Raw genomic sequence first — 23,198 nt, 5'->3', positions numbered from 1 at the left:
TTTCTGTAGTCTGGTGACCAGACCAATACTCTTTTCCACTGAGTGGCCACCTCAGCACTTCTCCAAGCCTGTGCAGTTGTTTTCATCATGGTAGTGATTTTCACAGAAGATCACTACCATTATCAGCTGTATTTTCACAGATGACCACTACCAGTTCCAGGATATTTTGTGCCTTTGTGACAGTTAGTAAACACAGCAGCATGTTTGGTGAGATACATTTACCACAAGGGGCACATAACCTAAAAAGGAGTCAAGCCTCAGAAGCAGCCAAAGATGAAGGTTAATAAGTATCTAGGAGTGCCTGAGTCATTGCACACTTAACTTTTATTAGAGAACTTAATGAAAACGGTTTAGTTCCTGTAAGGACACCATCTTTATAATTATGAAAAGAAAGTCAGTCTCTCCCTGCATCCTCCCATCAGGCATTAAATTATCACTAATCTACTAAGTTCTGCTATTCAGTAAAAGCTCAGATTTCTTTCATCATGAATGCCAGGAACAGCAGCAATCTTCATGTGGGACTTTAAATATTAAGGCATTTTAAAGGAAAAAAATTTGCAATAGAGTTTGAAAGACTCAAGTTAAATGTTTGTTTATATGTTTTGAGAGTTTAGTAAGGACTATATTAAACGTCATCCAACAACTATTATGTAGTACTACTGTCAGTACTTCACCCTTAAATATTTACTCTAATTGACATAATTCAAAGGGAATACATAAAATTGAATATCATCACCTTTGTTACCCTAGTACTTGGGATGCTTAAGGCAAGCATTTACATAATTCAGAGGTGATAGAGTCAGAAAAACTGATTGCCATTATTGACAATGGACATTCCCTACATAACAATGTAATATTGTATCATATAATTGATGGACACATTTATGCAAAAAAGACTGTTCCCTGATGATGAGGAGAAAAGGAAGAAAAAGAAAACTATGATATATTCTACCAACACTACACTTCATCTTTTTTAAGATTCTCTGCTGTAGGCAAGAGCATCAAAAACCTTTCCAACATTGAGCAACTGGATTGCTGCAGAAGGCCCTTTTCAGGTCTGGCACTTTGGTCTAAACCAGAAGCTTTTTTTTTTTCATGAGTAGAGACTGACTAATTATTGTAGTTTTGTAAGCCTTACACTTAATTTTTGAAGGTATCACAGTTTTGGCAAGAGGTGTCAATATAAATATTTCATGTAACCAGTTAAGAACTTTTCTGGAAGAAGCAGAGATTGCTCTCTGTAGAATATGAAATACTTTTTAGGGTTCAAAGATGGTATTTATCAGCAGAATGTCAGTTCTGAAAAATGCTAATAATCTGTAAAGCAATTTCAAGATGTCTGTCACCACGAAAATATCCACCTTGAGATGTTTTTTTTTTTTCCAAACAGTGCTCTTTAAAGTTGGCTCTACCATATCCCATTTTAAGTTAAAAGCAAGTTAAAAGCCCACAAAACTCACTTTCATATAGCATTGAGTTGCATCTCTTTCAGCCACTGTGAACTCTAAAGGTTTATAATATGCATGGTATACCTGGTAGGAAAAACAATAACATTTCGTGTCAGAGAGTACTATTATGTCAAAACCTGGTATTTATTACTATAAAAACTACTATTACTATATATTTATACCTTTGTACAAATATTGATTCATTTATAACCTGTTATTTTAAAGAAAAATATGGAAAGCACAGTAAGAGCTTAACACAAACCTTTCTCAGAGAATCATTAGATTAAAAACAAAACTGAAAAAACCCTCACAAATAATGCCACTCAGACTAATGCACCAAATTAAAGGAAAAAAACCTAGCATTTTTAAGCTTCTCCCAAAGGTTCAATGCCTTTTTTGCTGAAAAAAATTAAATCCAAGAATTCTTCATATCTATAATAATGCATCTCACAACAAAATCCAAACTTTAATTTTTGCATTCTGAATAGTAAATTCTTATTATTTCATTAATGATTTTCCCGAGTGATTAAGAGTAACACATCATATCTTTTCAATGGTAACTTGTAGAAAGTAACATAACCATTATTTAATGATGCTGCACAATGTAACTTGCTAAAATGGCAGCTACTTTAAAGCTGCCACACCCTATCAGTGATTTTAAGCCCAAGAAGCAAAAGTTCCCATTGTGACCTGCTGCAATACTACTGAAGTTCTGAGCACTTCTGGAGACTCCAACTCCCTAACTGTAAACACAGTATTTTTGGGGACCAAAAATTTTACCTGCTAAGCAGTAAAAATTCTGCCTTTCCACAGGGCAACTTTGATACCAACTAGAAAATTAAAAATGCTTTCATACCTCAATATTGTCTGATCCATGACGTTGCACAGCTGCTTCTTCTGACAGGCCAACACAACCATATTCCAAGGGAGTGAAGACTGTGGTAGGCACCTGCTTGGGAGGAAGCAGAAGCTGTTACTGCTGAACCACGTGCAGCAGCTGCCTGGCAGACACTTGTGCACGACTGAGAGGTGCAGCTCGGGCACGCACCTCCACTTTGGCTGCTGTCAAAGCTGGATTCCAGGTGACAAAATGCAATTCCTTAAAAGAAAAAAAGCCAAAAATTGTTCTTACTGCAAAAACACGTTAACTCACATTGTCATAGTCCATCAGTTCTGAAGACTGGCCGAAAAGACGCTGAGCCAGCAGTTTTCCTGCAGCTATTGCTGTGGGTGTTAATTCAGGACGGCCCTAAGAAGAGAGCACAAAGCTTTGTTTGAACTCAGGGAGAAGCGGCATCCAAAGATTTCTCCTGGGACAATGGTCAGAGGAAAGCCAAATCTTTGGAATTCCAGCTTGGTAGGCAGGGCTTCAAATAGAAAAAGCAATAATAATTTCTGTCCAAACGTACTTTAAAGTCTGAGTTTACTATCTGTCTTAATGGGGGGAAAATGTCACAAATATGTAAAATCTTTTTATCTTATCATGGCACCTCTTGAAAAGCAGCACATATTCATATGCTGACTGTTCACTTCACCCTTTCTCTCCAAGTAAGCCATGAGGAAATTTTTCAAAGTGTCTTTTTAAAGCAAGAAGAGCCTAGTTTAAAGCAACTATGTTTTTATAATATCAGACCTTTAAAAAAAATTGTCTGACACATTTTTACAGAACACAGGCACAAAACCTAGCTACTTGTAGACACTATTACTGACTTCCTTGGTTGGTCCTGGACTGGAAAAGTGGAAAGCTCTTTTGCTAGCACTGTGACCTAAAGGGTGAGCTGGTCCTGGTCTCAGGCTCTGCTGTTACGGAGGGGCTTGAAAGGGATTGCTATTGGCAAATGCAAACTTCCTGCAAGTGAGAAATGGAACGACAGCAGGATATGACCAGGGTGTGCTCCAGTTCAAGCCATGAGTCCTGGCTACTTTTTATATCCAAACAGGGCTGTAAATGTGCCAGAACCCAAATTCTGAGTGCTGACACAGCACCGCTGGAGCATCAGAACTGCAGAGCTGGTGTTAAAGAACTTGAAAGTTTTTGAAATTTGAATTAAGGTATTTGCAAGGGAATATTTTCAAGGCCAAGGAAGAACAGTCCATATAGGTTAATAAGACTAAACAAAATTCATAGATCTAATAAAAAACCCCATTGGTTAAGAGTTCATCCAAGACATAGCATCAAAATGCTTGTCTGACGTGAGAAAAGAGGTCACAAATTCAGAAGGAATGATGTGAAAACATAAGAAAGCCATAACTGAGACACACTTTTGTGGCACAACGTGGAATGCTTTATAAAATGTGTGAAGTTTTGATTCACACACATCCCATTCAGATACAACACTTATCACACTCCTGCAAAGTCCTACTTGGAGGCAGTCATTCAATAAGCTCTCAAAACCAGTTCTCAGCAGAAAATAAAATAAGGATTCCCCATCATACACATTCAAAGTTTTTAACTTTTTTCATCATCCTGAAGTTTTTTAGTATTTACTGGAATCCATTCCTTTTTACCAGCTTATCTTTTTTTGTATGTTGGTAGACAGAATCTGTACATAGTATTAGCTACCATTTTCTTCAGTACACATACCATATTAATTATCTGCATATTAATAGGCATCTAGGCTTTTATCTGTAGTAATAACCACTTAAAAGTTCAATTGCAAAAAAACAATCTGAAACATTATATCTAACCTGATAACAGAAACCACAAATCTAATTGCTAATGAAGGCTAATCTATTTTTCCTCCACAGCTCATAACAAATCACAAAGCTGCAAGTCTATCCTTTTTTCCTTCTAACATCCCTCAAGTAACAATTTTTCAAATCCAGCATTTTGACTTTCAAGACTGTAAATGTAATTTACCAGATGAAATTTGTTTTTTCTTACACACATTTGCCTGAAACATGTCTGCCAATCATTTCTGTAGCAGGAAATATATGTTGTTTTGGCATTCCAGAAATGAATAGAAGATTGGAACGAGAGATAAAATTGTGAAAGCACTGCCATGCATTCCATAAAACCCAACTAATTACTAAAACATCCATGCAGATAAAGCCCAATTCCTCATAAACAATGACTTAAAGACCTTCCTTGGTAAATATTTGAAATGGACATTCACTTTGCAGTTATGTGTAGAACTACTCTGCTGATAATTATGGATACAATTTTTTTCATAGGAATTCTCCAATGGATTATACATTTAACTAAGATGGTCCTAAGAGAATTTAAAAAGCTTTGAAGTAATGTGTATTTGTTCTAACACAACTCTTTTTGGTCTAATTTCTATTCAAAGCAACATACTGTACATTCCACTTTCTCTACACATCTTTGTTGTAACACCCTTTGAAATATGACAGATGTGGAGTGGCCTGACCATAAACCTCCTTCTGAGGAAATGTCTTTATAGTGTGTGCCATGCTTTTCAACAAGAACACTACTGGAGGAAGGATTTTAACACAGAGAGTTTATATCAGCACTGAAAAAAATAATTCACACTAAAATTCCATCTTGATTTTCCTGATTACAGAAGATGAAAATGCTGAAATGCAATTTCACCTGCCAGTTGAAAATAATATTTTGCCAGAACTTGAATAATGTTTTTTGAGGGTACACAAACTGACTCGCATCTGGAAGATTTTTTTTTTCCCTTTTTTTTTCCCCAAATGAAATCTTGGGTAACATTAGGATTCCATTCCGTACAGGGGTGCAACAAGACACCCATGTACACACAGATTCCCATTTGTAGGGTAGGACTCCCAAGTGAAAACAGTCCTTCTGAGCAATCAGGAAACTCAGCTGCCCCCTCGCTCACTCCCCTTCCAGCCAGGGCACTGAATTCAAATTTTAAAAAAGCAGTTCTTGCTATTTGGTAGCAATTCAGTATTTATTCAGTGTGGAGTGGTAAAGGAGGGAGGAGGGCTTGGGAACTACTTGCAAAATTTGAGCAAAAGCACTTTATGGTAGCAAAGAAAATCTAACAGGGACAGAGCAGAGCAAAGAGAAATCCTAAGCAGGAACACTGGAGGAAAAAAAAAATTTTATAATGATTCTTAGGGATCATTGATGTTCACTCACAGGAAACAAAACTCCCCTTCCTGTGCTCTTTTGGTAGGTCACACCCAGAAAGCACCACAACCAAGCTTTGCAGCTCTGTGGCTCTCAGCAGGATGCCCTTGATTCTCATGTGTTAATTGGAGATGTGCACCAACACAGAAATTGATTTCAGTGCTGGTTCCCATGCCAATGAAGTTTATTATCTAAATTAATTCTGCCTAAAAAAAAAAAAAAAGAACACCCACTAAACTAATTTAAGTATTCAAATAAAATAAACTTCATTGCTTAACAAGTGGAATTACACAGGTCATGTGCTGGAGTCAGATAAGATAGTGGCAGTATTTCTTTTTATCTCTAAACACTTGAAATGTGTGAATACTATATGATGATCTCTTTAATTCTCTGCATTAAGCCAATATGCAGATAAAAGCTTAAGGGAATATTCTACAGAGCACTGACATAACTTTTTCATTTCCCCCCCTAGTTATACATTGGACACAGTATAGAACTGTGGTGCTGTTTTTAACACTTATATTTAGAAGTGTCTATTGAACCACTCAGGTTCAAAAATCTGCAATAATAGGGACAAACACAGGAAAAGGAAATCCAAGTTTTAACAACAAAATGAAAATGACAAATAAATGAAGACATGATTTTTTAGATCCAGAGAAGGAAAGAGGAGAGCATCCTGCCTCCAACTTTATATTTCTTATTTAACTAAATCCTCAAAGGGCAGAAGACAAAAAGCATCCAAAAGGAAATGACTTGCCCAAAATAACACTGCAGATTGGCAGCAAAATAAGCAACAGATTCTAAGCCCTGCCAGCATTGCCTCTAACAACTGCTTCTTGGATGAAATTAAAAAGAAAATTTTGGAAAGCAGTAGGGAGCCAAGCCATATATATCAGGGATGAGCAGGTGTAGGAGGCTGTTGTGAGCAGAAAGTGGACTTTAGGAAGTAGCCAAGAGCAAGAAGTGACAAGTAAAGAGGGAATCTGCATGTGAAATGAGAAGAAAGGAGAGGAATTCTAGAAAATCCCAAAATTCTGAGTGACTGGATAGAGTCAGGACAACTGGATAGAGAAGTTGTGTAGAGTAAGGGGAAAAAAAAGGAGAAATATCTGAGAAGGAAAGAGTTTTAACACAATTTAAAAGGAAATGGCAAGTCCACATGAAGATGGAGACAGACAGGAAGAAACACATGTCTACACAGAGGGAAGAGGTCAGGAGTGGTCAGCAGATTTATGAGATTTAAGTGTCTCTGGCAGCTCTGGAGTCCAGTCAGAAATTTGCAAGGCTATTCCCAAGACATCATTTAATCCATTACATCTCTTCAGAAACTAAAAGCACCTGTAAGGTTTATACATTTGAGAAAAAAAACAAAAAAAACCAAACAAAAAAAACCCCCAAAAAACCAAAAAACTAAAAAAGCCACACCCCTTATGTTTATTTAGCATAATCACTCACAAATCATGAAGAAAAGTCACATGCATTTAGTATTTTCAGCAATTACTTTTTCTTATTCTAGACGAAAGTACTTTTGTCAGGAGCATTTTGCATCAGGGAGCCGATAAGCTGTTTTGTGATTAGTCTCAATTAACACCCAAAATACCCCAAATGCAGTCACAGAACTTGTCATGGCCATTCCCAGTAAATGTACTCAGCTACAGAAGGTAAGAATTGCTTTCACTCGGCATTCACAGGCAGTATGAAGTCATATGTCAAAAGTGATACAAACATTATTAGAAAGATAATAGGAGTGATAAAGACATCATTATTAGCCTCTGACCAATGATGCATTCCCTGATAAACATCAGCAATAATCTCTCATGCTGAGATACTTCACAAGATCCCTGTGAAGGAAATTACTGACCCAGGTGGCTGGCATAAACACTCCAGCCCTGCCAAGTGAAAAAGTGCAAAACACTAAGATATACACTAGAGCATGACTACATCTGGGGACTAGTTATTAGTCAGGAACAAAGTTGGCTTCCTGTTATTGTAAAATAGTTTATATAGACTCAGTACCTCTGTTATGTCTCCAACTGCATAAATGTGAGGAACAGAAGTAGCTTCACTGGCATCAACAATAATCTTTCCAGTTTCAGAGTTAGTTTTCACTCCAACTGTCTCCAAATTGAGATTTTTGGTGTCAGGAGCTCGGCCTTAAGGAAAAAAAAAATTAAAGTAAAAGCTGTTGGAAAACTTCAGCAGTGTTAATCTAAAAAGATGGCATCCTCCACTATGTGTCTCCAAGAACTTTGTTCTATTTGATAGTCCAAGCAGAAATATGAGAAAATTTAGTATTACTGAGAAAGCTGCAGGGGTGGAAAGCATGGATATGACATTCTGTGGGAGAGGAGCTCGATCACTATTGCCTTTGCTCAGACATCAGAGGGTTATCCTTTTTAAATATGGAAGACAACACCCACTGGAAAAAGTGCAAAAACCACATGATTTCATATTTATTGAACATTCTAAATTCAGTTTCCTAATGTAGCACAAATATACATATAAAAACTATGCAACTTCTACACTGAAAATTTCCAATAAACATTAACTGAATGGCGCTCAATGCCAACAGTGTGTTGTGTATAATTTTTGAATAAAAATTATTAATAATGCTGTTCAACGTTAAAAATTCCTGAAGTCCTTGTTTCTTGTAATCTGAATACACTTATCTTAAAACACTTTTAGTACACTCAGCTTAGATGAAAAATTTTATGAACTTTGCTCTCAAGTCCTAAATGCTGATTTAGTTATCTCAAACTGTATTTGAGCTATTTCTGTAGAGTTTAGAAACATTTTAAATGTATTTAAAAACAAATGAGGCAAATCCAACCAAGCCCAGATTTTATTACAGCTTCCTATTCCAATGATATCAAATTATCTCATATTTAAAAAAATATTTTTTGTAGTGTTTTCTGCATAGTTACCCCTTAGATCAGTGAAATCTTAACAGCATTATACTGAGCTTTCTATAGAGCGTCTAAGGAAGCAATTCCTGACCCAAAAATTGGAATCTTAAATCCTATCCAACTTGTTTGAAAGTTAATAAGCACAGTGAAATTATGTGTTAGTCACAAAATATTGAAGGCTACACAGGATCACACAGAAAAAAAAAAATACCTGCATCTATCCAAATTAAGGAAATTTTTAAACATTTTGTCTCATTTAGAGGCTTTAAATGAATATGGATATATCTACACATACAAGTCTCCTTTGAGTCAGTCATGATTTGCATTGAATTTAATACAGAGATATAGCAAAGCAAAACAAAAAAGGAAATGTGTTTTCATTATAGAAACAAGCTCTTTGATGTTAATGTAGGAAATTATTAAACAAAAGGAAAACCTGGCTTGTCAATACAGACCTAATTATATGTAAACATATGATTCAGTGCTTTATACATCTTCCATATAGCCAGGCTCCTCAAACAATGTCACATCTGAATGCCTCTGTAAAGACTGCTGTGTATTAATTTCATCTGGTGAAACCAACACTTCCTCTGGGAGCACTGACTGAAGCTGTCGGCACTTGGCTATCTGTCTGTCTTCCCTTCTCTTGTCCCCATGGGATGTTGATCTGCTGTTCCTTCTCTGCCCCTTGCTCCCCAGTCCTGATGCTATCAGGCAACAAAAATAATAAACCTCCAGGACCTTATCTTGGCTCGGATGTGAAACAACTTCCTACCGTTGTATTTCTTTGGGTATTGAGAGTAAAGCCTGGGTATTCTGCAAATGGACAACTAATGGGGTTTTCTAGTTTCCTCTTTTTCCTGCCAGGCAGAGCCAAGAGAAAACTTAGCACGCAACGGCAGGCACTGAAAGAGGAAAAAAAGAAAACCCGTCAATAGAGTCATTTAAAGACCTGTGATAACAACAATTGAATTTATCAAACCTGCAGGATAACAAACTTTCCAATGCAGCCAATTTTAACATATGCACAGCTCGGTATTAATAGCTAAGAGTTACAAAGAAATGTGCTGCTTCTCATAGTGAAGTTTCTCTCTCAATTTTACTGCCTATTATTTTTGAAGGCAAAACCAAAAATTTTAAACACTGAACTGAAGCGTTATTGGCCTTTAGCCCCATGCAGGTTCACCCCCATAAACAAGAATTATACTTACTGATCTTGCTTCGTCTCAAATTCAGTAGCTTGGGCTCATGATTATACAATATGTCTTGGTAGGTTGTAGTGCCAAATTCAGGGACTTCTGATGTTTCCCAACATTCACTTACTATTATTAAATCAGTTCTCACCATTTCTCAGTAGGAGTTTCATTTTATACCCATAACTCCTGATTTTTCACATTTTCAACTTCAAGAAAGTATGACTTCACAGCTTATTTCTAAGATCCCAAATCCTACCAGGCACACAAACCCACCTTTTGCCTAAAATCAGCACATGTGCTTTAAGTTTGAAGATGTCCTGAAACTGCCAAAGAACAGGAGTTCTTTGACATCAACAAGAGGCTTTATTTTTCACTGAAGAGTTCAAAGATTAAAAACTCGATGGCAAGATTATGTTTGCCAAGACAAATCTAAAGCCCATTCCCTTTTCTACAGGGGCTGGCAGAGATGTGCTCACAGGATATCACAGCAATATTTTACCTTATGGGAATTTCCACAGAAAATCTCCTAACAAAATTTCTTTTTGCCTTGTTAACCCAAACTGGTTTGGTTGTTAGCCTTGAAGAACACTACAACGAAAAATGTTACATACTTAACTCTTTGTTGATACTGAACAGCAAAGATCCTATTTTACTGCACAACAAAATAAATCTGCCTAATGTCCAGTGTGACCCAAAGGACAATGTGCTTGATAGCATATGAAGTGCAACACCTGATACCTGTTCAGCTTTACAATGGCCTAGAGCTGTAATTCTTGTATACAGCAAAGATGATATTATTTTAAAGAATTAGTCAGGATCCTCTAAGTTTATAAATGTATTGGAACTTGAGAATGGTTGTTCCACTGCCCTCATGAGGGAAAAAACTCTTTTTATGAAGCTGTCCTAAACCAAAAGCTAAACTTAAAATCTGCTGCTGGTCATTGCTCTTTCTGTCACAGTTTACTACCACACTACCTCACATTCTCTGACAAACTAATTCCAGGCTATTTCACAAATACCTGCTTAGTTTAATCATCCATTCAGTGCTGCTCCTCTGCACAGTAGGAGCCCACTGGAGATGGACTGACTTTGTTATCTTTTCTAAGGATATTGTGAATTATCAAATTTCAGTTACAGCAGTGATATTTTGTCATGTATTGCAAACTCACACGGAAATATTACTTACCAATTCCTTTTGTATATTAGCTGTTTGCAACTGCTGCACTCCTGCCACAGGTTTCAGCCCTTCAACAGCTGAAATGAACCCTCCCTACAAAGCCTGATCTCCTGCAACTGTGTCCTGCAGCTCAGCAGTTGTGTCTGCTTACAAAGGTGTCAATCTCTACTCTTTCCTTTGGATGAAGATCCCATGTTTACTCTGAACACGCACACATTTACCATTGCTTTGGAACTCAGATAAACTAGGCATCTAACAAACATTTTTTGTATGTCCTTAGGGGCAGGGAGAATACTATAGAGTAGTAAAAGTTTATTGGTTCTACATTAAACAAAAATTCAAAACCTCAAAATCTTATAATTTCAGGAGAATTCTCTAGAAGCCAAAGACAGCACTAGTAAGACAGGAGGACATACAGAGCTGAACTGGAAAAATCAAATAAACATCAAGAACAGGCTCTTGTACTGAGCTGGAATATAACAGTATGTAGTCCCTCAGCAAGAGAGGATAGGCCCATGAGTTACCTACAAAGCTTTGGACTGAAACTTTTAAATTACATGAAAATGTATCAAAATGAGAGTTCTTTTTTTCTCCTCAAATATTTTGAATAGTTAAAAAAAACTGCTAGAAAAACAAAGGGAGCATTGTGCCTACTTTTATTGGCTTATCCATACAAGCAGAAAATCACACATTCCAAAAGCAGAACAAAACTCATCATAGAAACACAACCTAATTTTCTTTTTAAAGGGTTGATATTAAGAGATAGTACTGTAGCTTATTAAACTATGTCCACTATCAGTAACTATTTTAAACATCATTAATAAAACCCTACTAAAATTCCATGATGCACTGGCAAAAATTATGGAAATATGTACTATAATTTAGGCTACAATTCGTTAACAATAGCAGCTGCTTTTTAACCAACTCTACAAGCTGACTTGCTTCAATCAGTATTATAACTGGCACATCTGCAGGCAGGAAATCCTCAACACCACTAAGTTTCCCAGCCTATTATCTGAGACACCTGGTGTGGGTATGTTGATACAGAGCAAAACAATGAATCATATGGACTGCACACCAATTAACCAGCTTTAACTGTTAATGTGTTTAATCCTTAAGGGTGGAATGCCAATTTGAACACTAAAAAAAGTCAACACAAAATCCTCACACTATTCATTTTGCTGTTTCTAAATATGGATTTTAACTCAAATCTATGACAAAAATTATAATACATGTAGCTCCTTGGTATTGAAATTGTGAGCAGACTCATGTTACAACTGAATTGCAACAGTCTATCATGCAACCTTATTCCATTGTAATTAACAGTAAACCAAGATTTTTTCCCTTATTTTTCAACTTAATAGCTCTTTTTTCCATCTTAGACAAAAGTAAACAAATTGACTTGACATTTGACATGTGTGTCTCCAACTCACTGTACTTTTCATAGAACCACAGAATGGGTTGAGTTTTTTACCAGAAAGCTTAAGAAAAATCAAATACAGCACTTAGAAACCCACTTTTTGGAAACATTTTCATCTCACCTCATGAATATTACTCTACAGTTTTCAGGATTGTTATGTGTCCAGATAGCATGAGCTTTTTTTTGCTCTTGGCAAGCACTACTCTGTTTGATTGGTTCTGATGAGAATAATCCATTATTACAGGCTGTTCCACAATTTGTAGAGCCCAAGGCACTTCTAAGAGAGTAGTAGTTACAGTACGGAAAAGAAAACATTTGTCACAATGCACAACCTGCTCTCTGTTTGGGGTATTAGGAAGATATAAAGCTGACTTAACCAGGGAAATAAAACAACTGGACAGTAGATTAAGTCCACTGGGCAAAATACAAAATACTATAAATGATCTGTTTCTGATCCTGTAATGGATCTATTGTACAACCACAAGTATTTAAATTTATGTTATAAACAAATGAAAGAGTAATGCATTCCCACTACTCTAAAACAGAAATGCCAGATAAAAAGAATATAAAGTAGTCAAGGGGTTTGCTAAAGCTCCTAGTAAAACTGATTACTCGTCTGCATCAAAACAGATTTCTTGGGCAGTACATTTAAGCCTATTTACTTTGTTTGCCAGATATCATCTGCCTGCCAAATACCACTACTACCTTTAGCCCTGCATTATTGACCTAGAATTCCAGATAGTCACAAAGCTTTATAAGCACAAAAGGCAAAAGTCTCCTACTCTGGTGGGCTTACAGCCCATCTGAACCAATATAGAAACTGAGGACAGACTTGTAACAGCAACAAATGAGCAGCTTAGGGAGGCAACACTGAAGGAGTATTTTCATTCCTGTGGGCTGGAACCTTGTACATCATTTAGTGTGTTAGTCCTTGCCGGAAGTAGCATTTGTCTCAGAGGAGGAAAACCCCAGATTCAATTCCCATTTCTGATGATTATGCTCATAGACATTTATCACAGCATTCTTTTAAACCAATCTTCTCTTAGTTGTTGTATGTCAGTTCCAAGGGGTCTGAGATATGTGAAAGTCCCTAACCAAATTTCGAAAAGCTATACAGTTTCAAGGTTCCCTGCAAGAGCTTGGATTTTTAGAGACAGTTACTTCTCTTTCTCTGAATTGGATGATGGCTGCAGTAACAAACTTAAGCAGCACAGTTTAGAAAAAAACATAGAAGAAATGGTAGCCTCTTAAACAGGATAAATATGCACTTACAGTGAATAGCTTCATGAATCAATCAAGAGTATAGACTTAGAGAACACTACCTGCCAACCAGAGCTTGCTGGAATTCATGTTCTTACTCTAGTAGAAGTGAGAAAGATTAGATGGTCTCCCATTTATTGCAGCTCATGCAAAAATAGTTACCACAGACTTCTTCCATTCACTGTAACTAATGTGTTTTTAGACTGTAAATGAACAAATCAGGCATGCAAGAAAAGAATTAAACAACTATCAATGTTTAAGTCACTTAACATTTAATGGGGGGTGGGGCTGTTTGACCCCATGATGAAGTGACTTCACTTTCAGAATGGAAAGCATTGCAAAGAAATGTTAAGATAATCATATTTACCTACTGCCCACATAACGGTGTTGAAAGAATCGGTTTCTTCTGTGTCCAGGTCAGCATTTTTCCAAGTGACTTGCAATCTGTCGCTCTCCAATTTTTCAACTTTAGTTGGGAAACATCTCTTTAAAAATTTTGTGCCATAAGATTCCATGTGCTCAGTTACTAAAGAAGCCATTTGCTGTTGAGTAGTGAAACAAATTTGTTTTTTCTTATATACATGACCTTTTTAATGTAAAGCCCTCCTTCAGCTGGGTTCAGGAAACCCCAGTAAATACCTTGTGCATTTCAAACATTCTTTATCACTTAGCTACTATGCACTGCCAACACATGATAATTTAGGGAGCCACTATGACCTGCAACTCCATTCCAAGAGGCACTATACCTGAATACTCAAATTATTTTCAAAAAATTATAGCAGTATATTAATAAAATGGTTGCTTTTAAAGCATTTGTTGTTTACACAATCTAGAGCATAGTCAGTTTACCATTACCATAATTATAATTTTCTAGTAGTTTGATGAAAATTAAATACTTTCATAAAACAATGGGAGAACGATATTTCCTTTTGCCATAACACCTGACATTTCTCTGCAATGACTACAAATCACTAAGGTTTGATGGAAAGTTCTAATAGAAAAAAAACCAAACAAACAACACTTTTGTCCTAAGAGCCAGTTTGAAATAATGCCACACCACACTGAAGTAGTAAAATGTGGAATCAACAGGTTTATCCAAAGGCATCAGTGCTCTTGACTGCAGGAACTCAGGTTGCACCTTGCCAGAGTGTGTTTATTACTTAAAGGATATTATTACAAAACCACTCACATAGAACAACTCCACATAAACTCTCTCAAAACTTTATTTTCAAAGTTGATATTAACTAATATGAAGGCAACAGCAGGGCTATGTCTCTTCAGAAACATGAGAGCTCATTAATCAGTTTCCAACAGACTCAATGTGGCTGCAGACTGAACATAATTATTTTATCTTCATTAATACTTTATTAACTTTGGTATGGCCATTGTGCTCTTCCTGCCTACAGAGGATCAAGTTCTCAGAGCAAGCCCTACTGTAAGTGTTTGACCAAGTGCTACACACACACTATTCCCTGCTTGCTCAGAACTCATGCTGTTACAGGTGGGATTCTTCAATGAGGAGTATAAATCCCAAGAATTATTCTTATACAATGTTTTACAAACTCATGCCACCACTTTTAAGGCATACAAGCTGCTAGTTTTAAGGAAGCCACTCTAGGCTGGGAGAGGGTGACATACAACCAGGAGCTGTCCATGTGTGTCCATAGTGACTAGTGTCACTACCATGGGTGGTGTTTGTCACTGCCACTTAAGCAACAATACTCCCACCTCAAAAACTGGAAAATGGGAAATGTTTGGAGATGCAAACAACACTCTTCCTTTAGGAGATAAAAATAATAAAATCTATCTTTTAATTTATTTGCTAGATAAGGAGACGTAAGATATTCTGTACTTGCCTGATCAAACCCACGAAGTGGGACACTTCTCATCATGACTGTAGTGTCCAATCCAATGCCTGTTAGAAAGCCAGCACACTCAAGGGAAACATCTGGTGACACACCAGTTAAGCAAATGTAAACAAATTTTTCCATAAACACAATTTACGAGTAGTATACAAGCGGGCTTTTCACTTGGAGATACCAAGTTCTCCTCACACAGACATCTTTAGCTTGCTTTTGTACATAGAATAAAACTTGTAAGTCTTATAGTTAACATAGTTAACACTGAGTTTAAGATCCTGAGAATTTATCCTCAGCTGATCTTAATTTCCATGATGCTACTGCATAGAAAACGATTACCATTCTCTTACCAACTCAACTACAGGACATGAGCAGAGGAATTTGGAAAACTGAACTTTCATAGGAAAGACAGCTATGCTAGTTATAATCATAGATCATCACAGGCATTTCAAAGGATACAGCTGGCTCCAACAACCAACCTGTTACGGAAGAAGAAAACAGTGGAATGAGCTTGTGCACATTTTTGCACAGACAGAAAAAAAAAAAATGGTGTGGGTGTCACATTTGCCAACTTCCAGTCAGCTAGGACCCCTGAGTTAGCCAGGACTGCGGGTAAATGATGGAGGGTGGCTCAGTCAGCTCTTCCATCAGCTCCCTCAGCACCCTGGGGTGGATCCCATCTGGTCCCTTGGACTTGTGCATGTCCAAGTGCTGTAGCTGGTTTCTAACCAAGTCCTCATGATTTATGGGGGTTTCATTCTGTTCCCTGTCCCCATCTTTCAGCTCAGGGGTTGGGTGCCCACAGAACAACTGCTCTTTCTATTAAGGACTGAGGCAAAGATGGCATTAAGTAACTCAGCCTTTTCCTTATCCTTATTACTGTGCTTCTCCCCCCTCACATCCAATAAAGGATGGGGATTCTCCTGAGCCCTCCTTTTGTTGCTACTGTATTTATAGAAACATTTTTATTGCCTTTTACAGCAGTAGCCAGATTAAGTTCTAATTGGGCTTTGGCCCCTCTACTTTTCTTCCTGCACGGCATCCTTGTGGTCCTCCCTCTTCTCCCAGGGGCATAAGCACTCCTTTTTTCCCTGAGTTCCAGCCAAAACTCTCTATTCAACCAGGCCAATCTTCTTCCCTCACAGCTCATCTTTCAGCACATGGGGATGGTCTATCAATTAGATTATGTCTTCCTATCAAGTAGATTACAGTTCCCAATGAAGATTTTATTCATTGCTAAATTTAATTTTGATTTATAACCATCTGCTTTTTAATTGTTGTATTTTTCCAAATGCCAAATATTTGCCCTTCCCATCTTCAAACATTTGTGTACAATATTATAGAAACTGGGTTTAATAGATATACTTAGACTGGTATTTACCAAATATATCCATTTTAGTTCTTAAATAAAACCCCAGCTACCATCTCTCCCAATATTTCACACCCTTTCAATCAAGAATATAATTGAAATTATCCATCAACACTTGGAATTTATGAGGTGTATCAGCTCTCCAGCACAGCAGTTTCCATCTCTATCCCCAGTTGATCCCTACACTGCAGCAGTTCCTCTCTCTCCTGACCACATCCTCAGCTCCCTACATTTGCTGGGTACAAAAGGCAGAATGCTCTGTCCCTGTTCTGCAGGTAAAAGCAGCTCCAGCCAGGCAGCCATTAACACTCAGCTGCTGGACAGGCTGCACTTGCCCTCCTTTGCTGTTTATGTCTTATAGAGACTTGTTAAAATCTCACAGTTTGGAGATGACATCCCACACAGTATTTCCACTGACAACAAAGTATTTTGTTAGGTTTTTGAATGGGCTCGTGGCCTATGCCTTACCCTAAACCAATCTGCAGCATCTCCCAGTTCTAACAGCAATGCTTTTAAACTTCTGAGGAGTGCAGACATGGAGGCTGCAGCTCTGTAAGCCCCAGGGACTGCACAGTCAGTACAACACATGTTTTCTTACAAAAGACTTGAGATAACATCTCTCTATCTTACAATAAAAACACACAAGTTCTGAAGGTGTACAGAGAATAGGGTGAGTAAAAGCGATTAAAATCTGCTAGTCTGAGGTTTATGCTTAACATAATGGGAAATAATTTTTCCAGCATTAGGGCATCTGATTCATCTGTGAATGAATGATCACACCCTCATTAGCATGCAGCTCCTGGGAAGTGCTGCAAAAAGCCATATACTGCCCGTAAAGAAATATCTACTGGAGAGTCACAGGGAAAAGAATGAGAATTTCTATAATTGGGGCATACGTTTGCTCTTCTTTTTCATTAGATGAAAAATATGTGTCAGCTGGCACTTATTCATAGCATCAGTCTCACATTATTCACACTTTCTTGTACAAAACAGGAGGTTCCTGGGCATTGTCAGTACCTAAAAGAAAAGTTAGGAAAGCAGAACCTAACCTTGTTCACACCTGCTCAATTTCTTACTCATTCTCAACACATTTCAAGGCATCTCTTCTAAGTCACTCTGCCAAAACCCTTCATCTCAGGAGTTAGTTTCTTCCCCATGTTTGTATATCCATGGGACTTTTAAGTTGGTTAATGGTTTACTTTAAAAAAAACCAAAAAAGAATAACTGCAGGACTGACAGTTCTATAACCTCCAGGCATGTAATTTGTAGCTGAGATATGTACATTTGGAGAGGGAGAAAAGAAAGAATAACTACAACACAGCTCAGACTAAAAACAAAAGGTGTTAAACTGAACCTTGGGAATATTTATAACAGAAACAAATCCGACAGAAACAAACCTTTAACAACTCTCTCCTTCATTTGCTAAGGCACAGCCTGATAAAGCACAGAAATGCTACTGTAGCCCCTGCAGGCTTATTTTGACTAAATCTCAGGAATGCAACATATAAACACTAGACTCCCACATTACACTGTTACAACTTGCATTAGCAGCAACTGGACAAGAGCCACATTTTCACTGAAACATCTTACAAGGATAAATCTTATATTTTGGTTTTGGGGTTTTTTTGGGGGGTGGAGTGGGTATTGCTTTTCTTAAAAACAATTTCCTTGCATAAATCGTACTTCCAAAATTCAAGAGGTGACTGATACACTACAAACAACAACAAATTTATATTCTTTCTAAAACTGTACCAAGAAGCTTCTTTGTCTATTTGAAGTTTAGCTTAATACAGGGCATTTTTTATAGCAGAAAGTCACTGCCATGAATGGCAACTATGTTTTTTGTACAAACACCAGTACTATAGCTCAAAGTCTCTTTTGCTTTTTCTAAAATTGCTCAATAGAGAAGACAAAATGATAGCATTATCTGACTTTCAGGCTAGCAAATGTGCATTTCCTATCACAATTATCTTCATCAGGAAATTGCTCTGTAGCGCAGCATTGACTCGGAATCTTACTGGGCTATATGCTGTAAAAAAACAACTGTGGCATTTTAGTATTTCTATCAAAACCAGTGTTTTAATATTTCAGTTAAACAATAGCTTCCAAAGCAAAAGTAACCCAAATGACTCTTCATATTTTCTTTTGTTATCAGAACTGTCACAACTTAGGAGAACGCAAAATTATGTTGGAGCTACTCCCCAGTCGAGGAACAGGGACTGAGCAGTCCCCAGGTGAGTTCATGCTGCCCTCTTGTGACTTAGGGTGTAATCGCTACAGCAAAACCTAACACGGTGAAAGGTGTATTTAATTTGATTTTAGAAGGGAATTTCATAAGAGTTAAGAGGGGAAGATCTATCAGTTACTAATGAAGTTTGGTAATATGATATTGCTGCATTGCAAAGCACATTTTCAGAAGGAAAACAGAAGAAAAACTGGTGTACAAAAGGCAATTTTGAACATTTTTCACCTTGCCATATAGAAAAGGTAGGAATGCCAGCATCTATTGCAGCTGTGGCAAGGTAACTTACGTTTTTCCAGGAGACTTCTTTAACCAGAAGAGATCATCACTTGTGATTCCATACTCCAGTGCACCTGCAACCTATGATCACACAGGTAAATCTACAACACAAATCCTGTCAGCAATAAAAGCTCATAGCAATTCATAGCTGAAGTACAGACTAAGGGGAATATATCTGGGGCTGCCAACTTCCAACCTGAATTATCCTATAGCTCTAAGCAACACCAATATAGTGAATCAGAGCAAATTGTTGTCTATGGAAATGTTTTTCTAAAAAGCTATCCTTGATATAAAGACAATTTTTTGTGTGACACAAGTACAAAAATCTCTCATATGTTGTTTTATTTTTATATTCTTTATCCTTTTTCACTGTGTTCTGCATCTCAGCAAAGCAGTGGAGTTGTCAGATGGAAGGGTAACTTACATGTGTAGGGTATTTTGGTCTTCCTCCAGTAGCAATGACAATATTATCTGCAGTAACAACGATCTGCAAACAAAAATGAAAAATCAAAATCAATAATTTGCAATCCTTTTATCTGTTTTTGGATTTCATCTATGTACAAAGGAGTGATCAATAAAAAAACTGACACTACCATCTGCTATTTATGTGACATAATTATCAGCAATATATTAAAAAAAGGATGGAGATAAACTAATACATGCAGAATTTCTCCTACCCATTATCTACTAGGTTTTGTTTTAATATTAATGGTGCAATTGTTCTTACACTGTGCAAGATTCTGATGACTACTTGGAAGCAGTACGCACAAATGACACTATTTAAATCAATTTCTTGTCAGGATAAAACACACAGAGATCACAGCAGTAAATTCTGTCTCAGGCCTGGAGTTAAGCTACTTCAAAAGGAGAATGTTTCTAGAAAATCCTAAACACCTACCCCCAAGAACCTGATATTCAAGCTGATATTAATCAGTAACATTAAACAACTACCCTCAAAAAGGTGTTAAAAAGGCACGTTCAGGCCTTGTTAAGTACACAGCAATGGCCACCATTCAGTTATATGACCCAGCTGTGCATTCACACTAATTGCCTCCCACACACAATTTGGTATTACCGAGTTAATCACCCCTACAAATCACCTGAAGGAGGGAAACAGCTCAGAGCAACCTAATTCTCAGAACTTACATTTCTATAAGCATCAGCATGACTGACCAAATCAAACAAAAATATTTTGTCTCAGCATTTCCACCTGCAGAAAAAAGCAATAGCATCTAATGGCCTGGCCAGGGACTCAGCAGGCACCAGTCAAGTTCATAAACAACTTCTCTAAGTGGAAAATGCAAATCTCACTTACTAAAACAATTCTCAATACCTCAAGCAATCTGCAAAAGGACAATCTAGCTCCCAAATGACCTGAAATGTTCAAAGTGAACAACACTGCAGAAATCAGCACAGCAGCTCACCTCTTTACCTGCTTTTGTTAAACCACGGACTGTATGTGGATCAGAAAAACTTCCTTTTATGTTGAAATATTTCACCTTCCTGTTTAGAAGAAAACAAGAATAGGTATGAAATACAGTCAGCTACCTTTTCTGTATTCAAGTGCTAAAAAGGGTAGCAAACAGGCATGGAGAAGTAAAAGGAAGTAATCTCATTTCATAGGACTGTTTGCAGCTCTGTCATGATTTGTCACTTTATTTGTGTGTCACACTTAACTCTTCTATACAGAAAAGTAACTAACCTAGTAACAAACTTTGACATCAATCTTTGAGAGGTTATTGACCTCTTAAAAAAAGATATTTTCTGTTAGCCATACCATTACTAGTATTATCTAAAGCATTTCTGATGCCATGCTCATTTGAGAACACACCAAAGTGACTCAGCAGGAGTAACAAGACTAGAATCTGTTAAATTTTCTATTATAATTTCTCTATAAAAGGAACTGTATGCTGAAAAACCTAAAACTATTTCTGCACTGAAAGCAAAAAAAAAAATCTGCTGCTCTAGCATAGTGTTAGCTGTGGGTTTGTATGGTATAGAAATTTTGGGGGATGAGATCAAAAGTATCTTAAGAAACCTTGACTGCTTCATATTAATGCAAAAGCTCTCCAGACTAAAGAGAGCATCACTACACTGCTAGAAAGCTTTTGTGTATGGTCAGTGCCAACCACTATTCCACCAAAAGGAAAATGGGAGAGGAAGAGACCACTTACAGACCCCAGAAGAAAAGACTTACAGACTGAAAATATTAGCTCTAGATAGAAACTTGAAAGGGAATTCTGCAGTTCTACAAGGGCAAGAGCATCTCTTTGACTGTGGGAAGAAAGACAAACTTCAAAGTCTTATTTACTTTTCTTGTAGTTGCACTCTGTGTCCCCAGTTCAAGGATTTTACATAATTCTGAACACCTTGTGCCATCACAGACCTGTGCAAAACAAGAAACTGAACATGAAGTCATCATATTACAAATTCAGGTTATGCAACGGAAAGATATAGGCCACTGCTAAAAATGAGGAATGAACCACAGTATTTTTTGTTGTAAAAGCAAATTATCAAGTCCAAATCAACATAATTTCTGCCCTGAGAAACCAGTAACTAATTCTGTTTTTTAACAAGTACCAGGCTAAAATTTCACATGCAAAATTCACTTCCCTAAATGTCCCATAATAAACACCAACTGGGAAAAGGTTAGGCTATTGTTATGCATTTGCAGCACATAGGAGTGGAGACAGGCAACAGCAGGCAACAGTCTTTACCAGGTATGATGAACAGGTTGGGATATATTCCAGCCATAGTGTTGGGCATCTTTAATGGCACTCCCTAAAAGGGCTGCTTGATGCATAAGCTTTTTAGGAATGCAGCCAACATTCACACAAGTTCCACCAAGTCCCCATGCAGTTCCTTTGGAAAAAAAAAAAAAGAAAAAAAAATAACAGAAGAAAGAAAAAAAAAAAGTAAATGCACCAGCTTAGTGTAACAATGCAGTTGGGTCCATGGGAAGTAAAAAGTTCTGTAACAACACAGTTTACTGTCTCCTACAGATCAGTTTATAACTTTCTTTGTGCTCATTTGTTTGATGAAACCATCTCTCTATATTTTTCTTCTAAAATTCAAACCATCTCAAGATTTTTCTCAGAGCTCAGAAGATTCAGTAACTAAACATTCACGTTTGCAGATCTCATTTTGTGCATTGTGTACGAGGAGCCTCAGCATGACACAATCAGTATTTTTTAGAAATTGTAAATAACATTTTGACAGAGGGAATATTCTCACTTAAGTAAGTCCTAAGTCTACTATAAATGGTAGCATCAAGCACTGCTAACAAGTTTAATGTGCAGGGGAGCAGGCACAGCTGGTTCATCTTGGAGAGAACAAGCCATGGCACAAGCCGGGCTAAAGGACTTTTACTCCAAGCAAAACAGGCAGTGTGGCTTTGGACACTGCTGTCTGGAGCAACCTGCTCACCTGAGCAGCTGAATTTATGCATTTCCAATTATTACCCTGTTATTTCTCTTCCATACCTTGTGGGGAAGGTTCAACATAATCCAGAACAGCCACTTTTCTTCCAAACTGAGCAGCTTTAAACAAAGAAGCAAGGTAAGGTATTTAGAGGAAGGAGAAATACACAAACATAAACATTTTTAGTAGTACAGATATAGATAAAGTACAGGAGATGAAAGTTGGTGGGTTTTTTCTGTCTAACTCAAGATACCAGACCAGAGACCCAATCTGCCTATGTAGTCAGCAAATTCTCTGGAAGATGTTTAATAACCCAGAGTGGGGCCTCCAGCTTCCACTGACCCTAAAAATGCAATTTGACCTCAAATGAGATGTTTAATAACACTGTGGGTTGTTGAACATAGTACGCTGAGATACAAAGGGGGTAAGGTTCTCTACAGCAGTTAGTTCTTGGAAACAGTCTGAAGGGATTGTTGTTTTAACACATAAATGAGAATGATATTTTAAAAAATTCAGTATCTATGGAGGTACTCTGAACACTTTTACAACAGTGAAATGA

The 23,198-nt window shown here is 37.2% G+C and overlaps 1 protein-coding gene across 1 annotated transcript in view; it reads right to left on the bottom strand.

The window, feature by feature from the left end:
• Positions 1-23,198, bottom strand: part of TXNRD2 (thioredoxin reductase 2) — a 30,315-nt gene that overhangs the window by 5,711 nt on the left and 1,406 nt on the right. The window contains exons 3-15 of the mRNA XM_053994033.1: positions 22,702-22,758; positions 21,937-22,081; positions 21,531-21,605; positions 20,644-20,722; positions 19,644-19,706; positions 19,230-19,300; positions 15,789-15,808; positions 15,327-15,418; positions 13,838-14,012; positions 7,528-7,664; positions 2,602-2,697; positions 2,305-2,397; positions 1,461-1,532 (exon numbers count right to left, since the gene is read on the bottom strand). Of these exons, the coding sequence (XP_053850008.1) occupies positions 1,461-1,532; positions 2,305-2,397; positions 2,602-2,697; positions 7,528-7,664; positions 13,838-14,012; positions 15,327-15,418; positions 15,789-15,808; positions 19,230-19,300; positions 19,644-19,706; positions 20,644-20,722; positions 21,531-21,605; positions 21,937-22,022 (1,059 nt within the window). The 5' untranslated portion in view covers positions 22,023-22,081; positions 22,702-22,758. The remainder of the gene's footprint in view (positions 1-1,460; positions 1,533-2,304; positions 2,398-2,601; positions 2,698-7,527; positions 7,665-13,837; positions 14,013-15,326; positions 15,419-15,788; positions 15,809-19,229; positions 19,301-19,643; positions 19,707-20,643; positions 20,723-21,530; positions 21,606-21,936; positions 22,082-22,701; positions 22,759-23,198) is intronic.

This window comes from Vidua macroura, chromosome 18, assembly GCF_024509145.1.
Source record: "Vidua macroura isolate BioBank_ID:100142 chromosome 18, ASM2450914v1, whole genome shotgun sequence".
NCBI classification, from domain to species: domain Eukaryota; kingdom Metazoa; phylum Chordata; class Aves; order Passeriformes; family Viduidae; genus Vidua; species Vidua macroura.
This window is presented reverse-complemented; position numbering and strand designations above follow the sequence as displayed.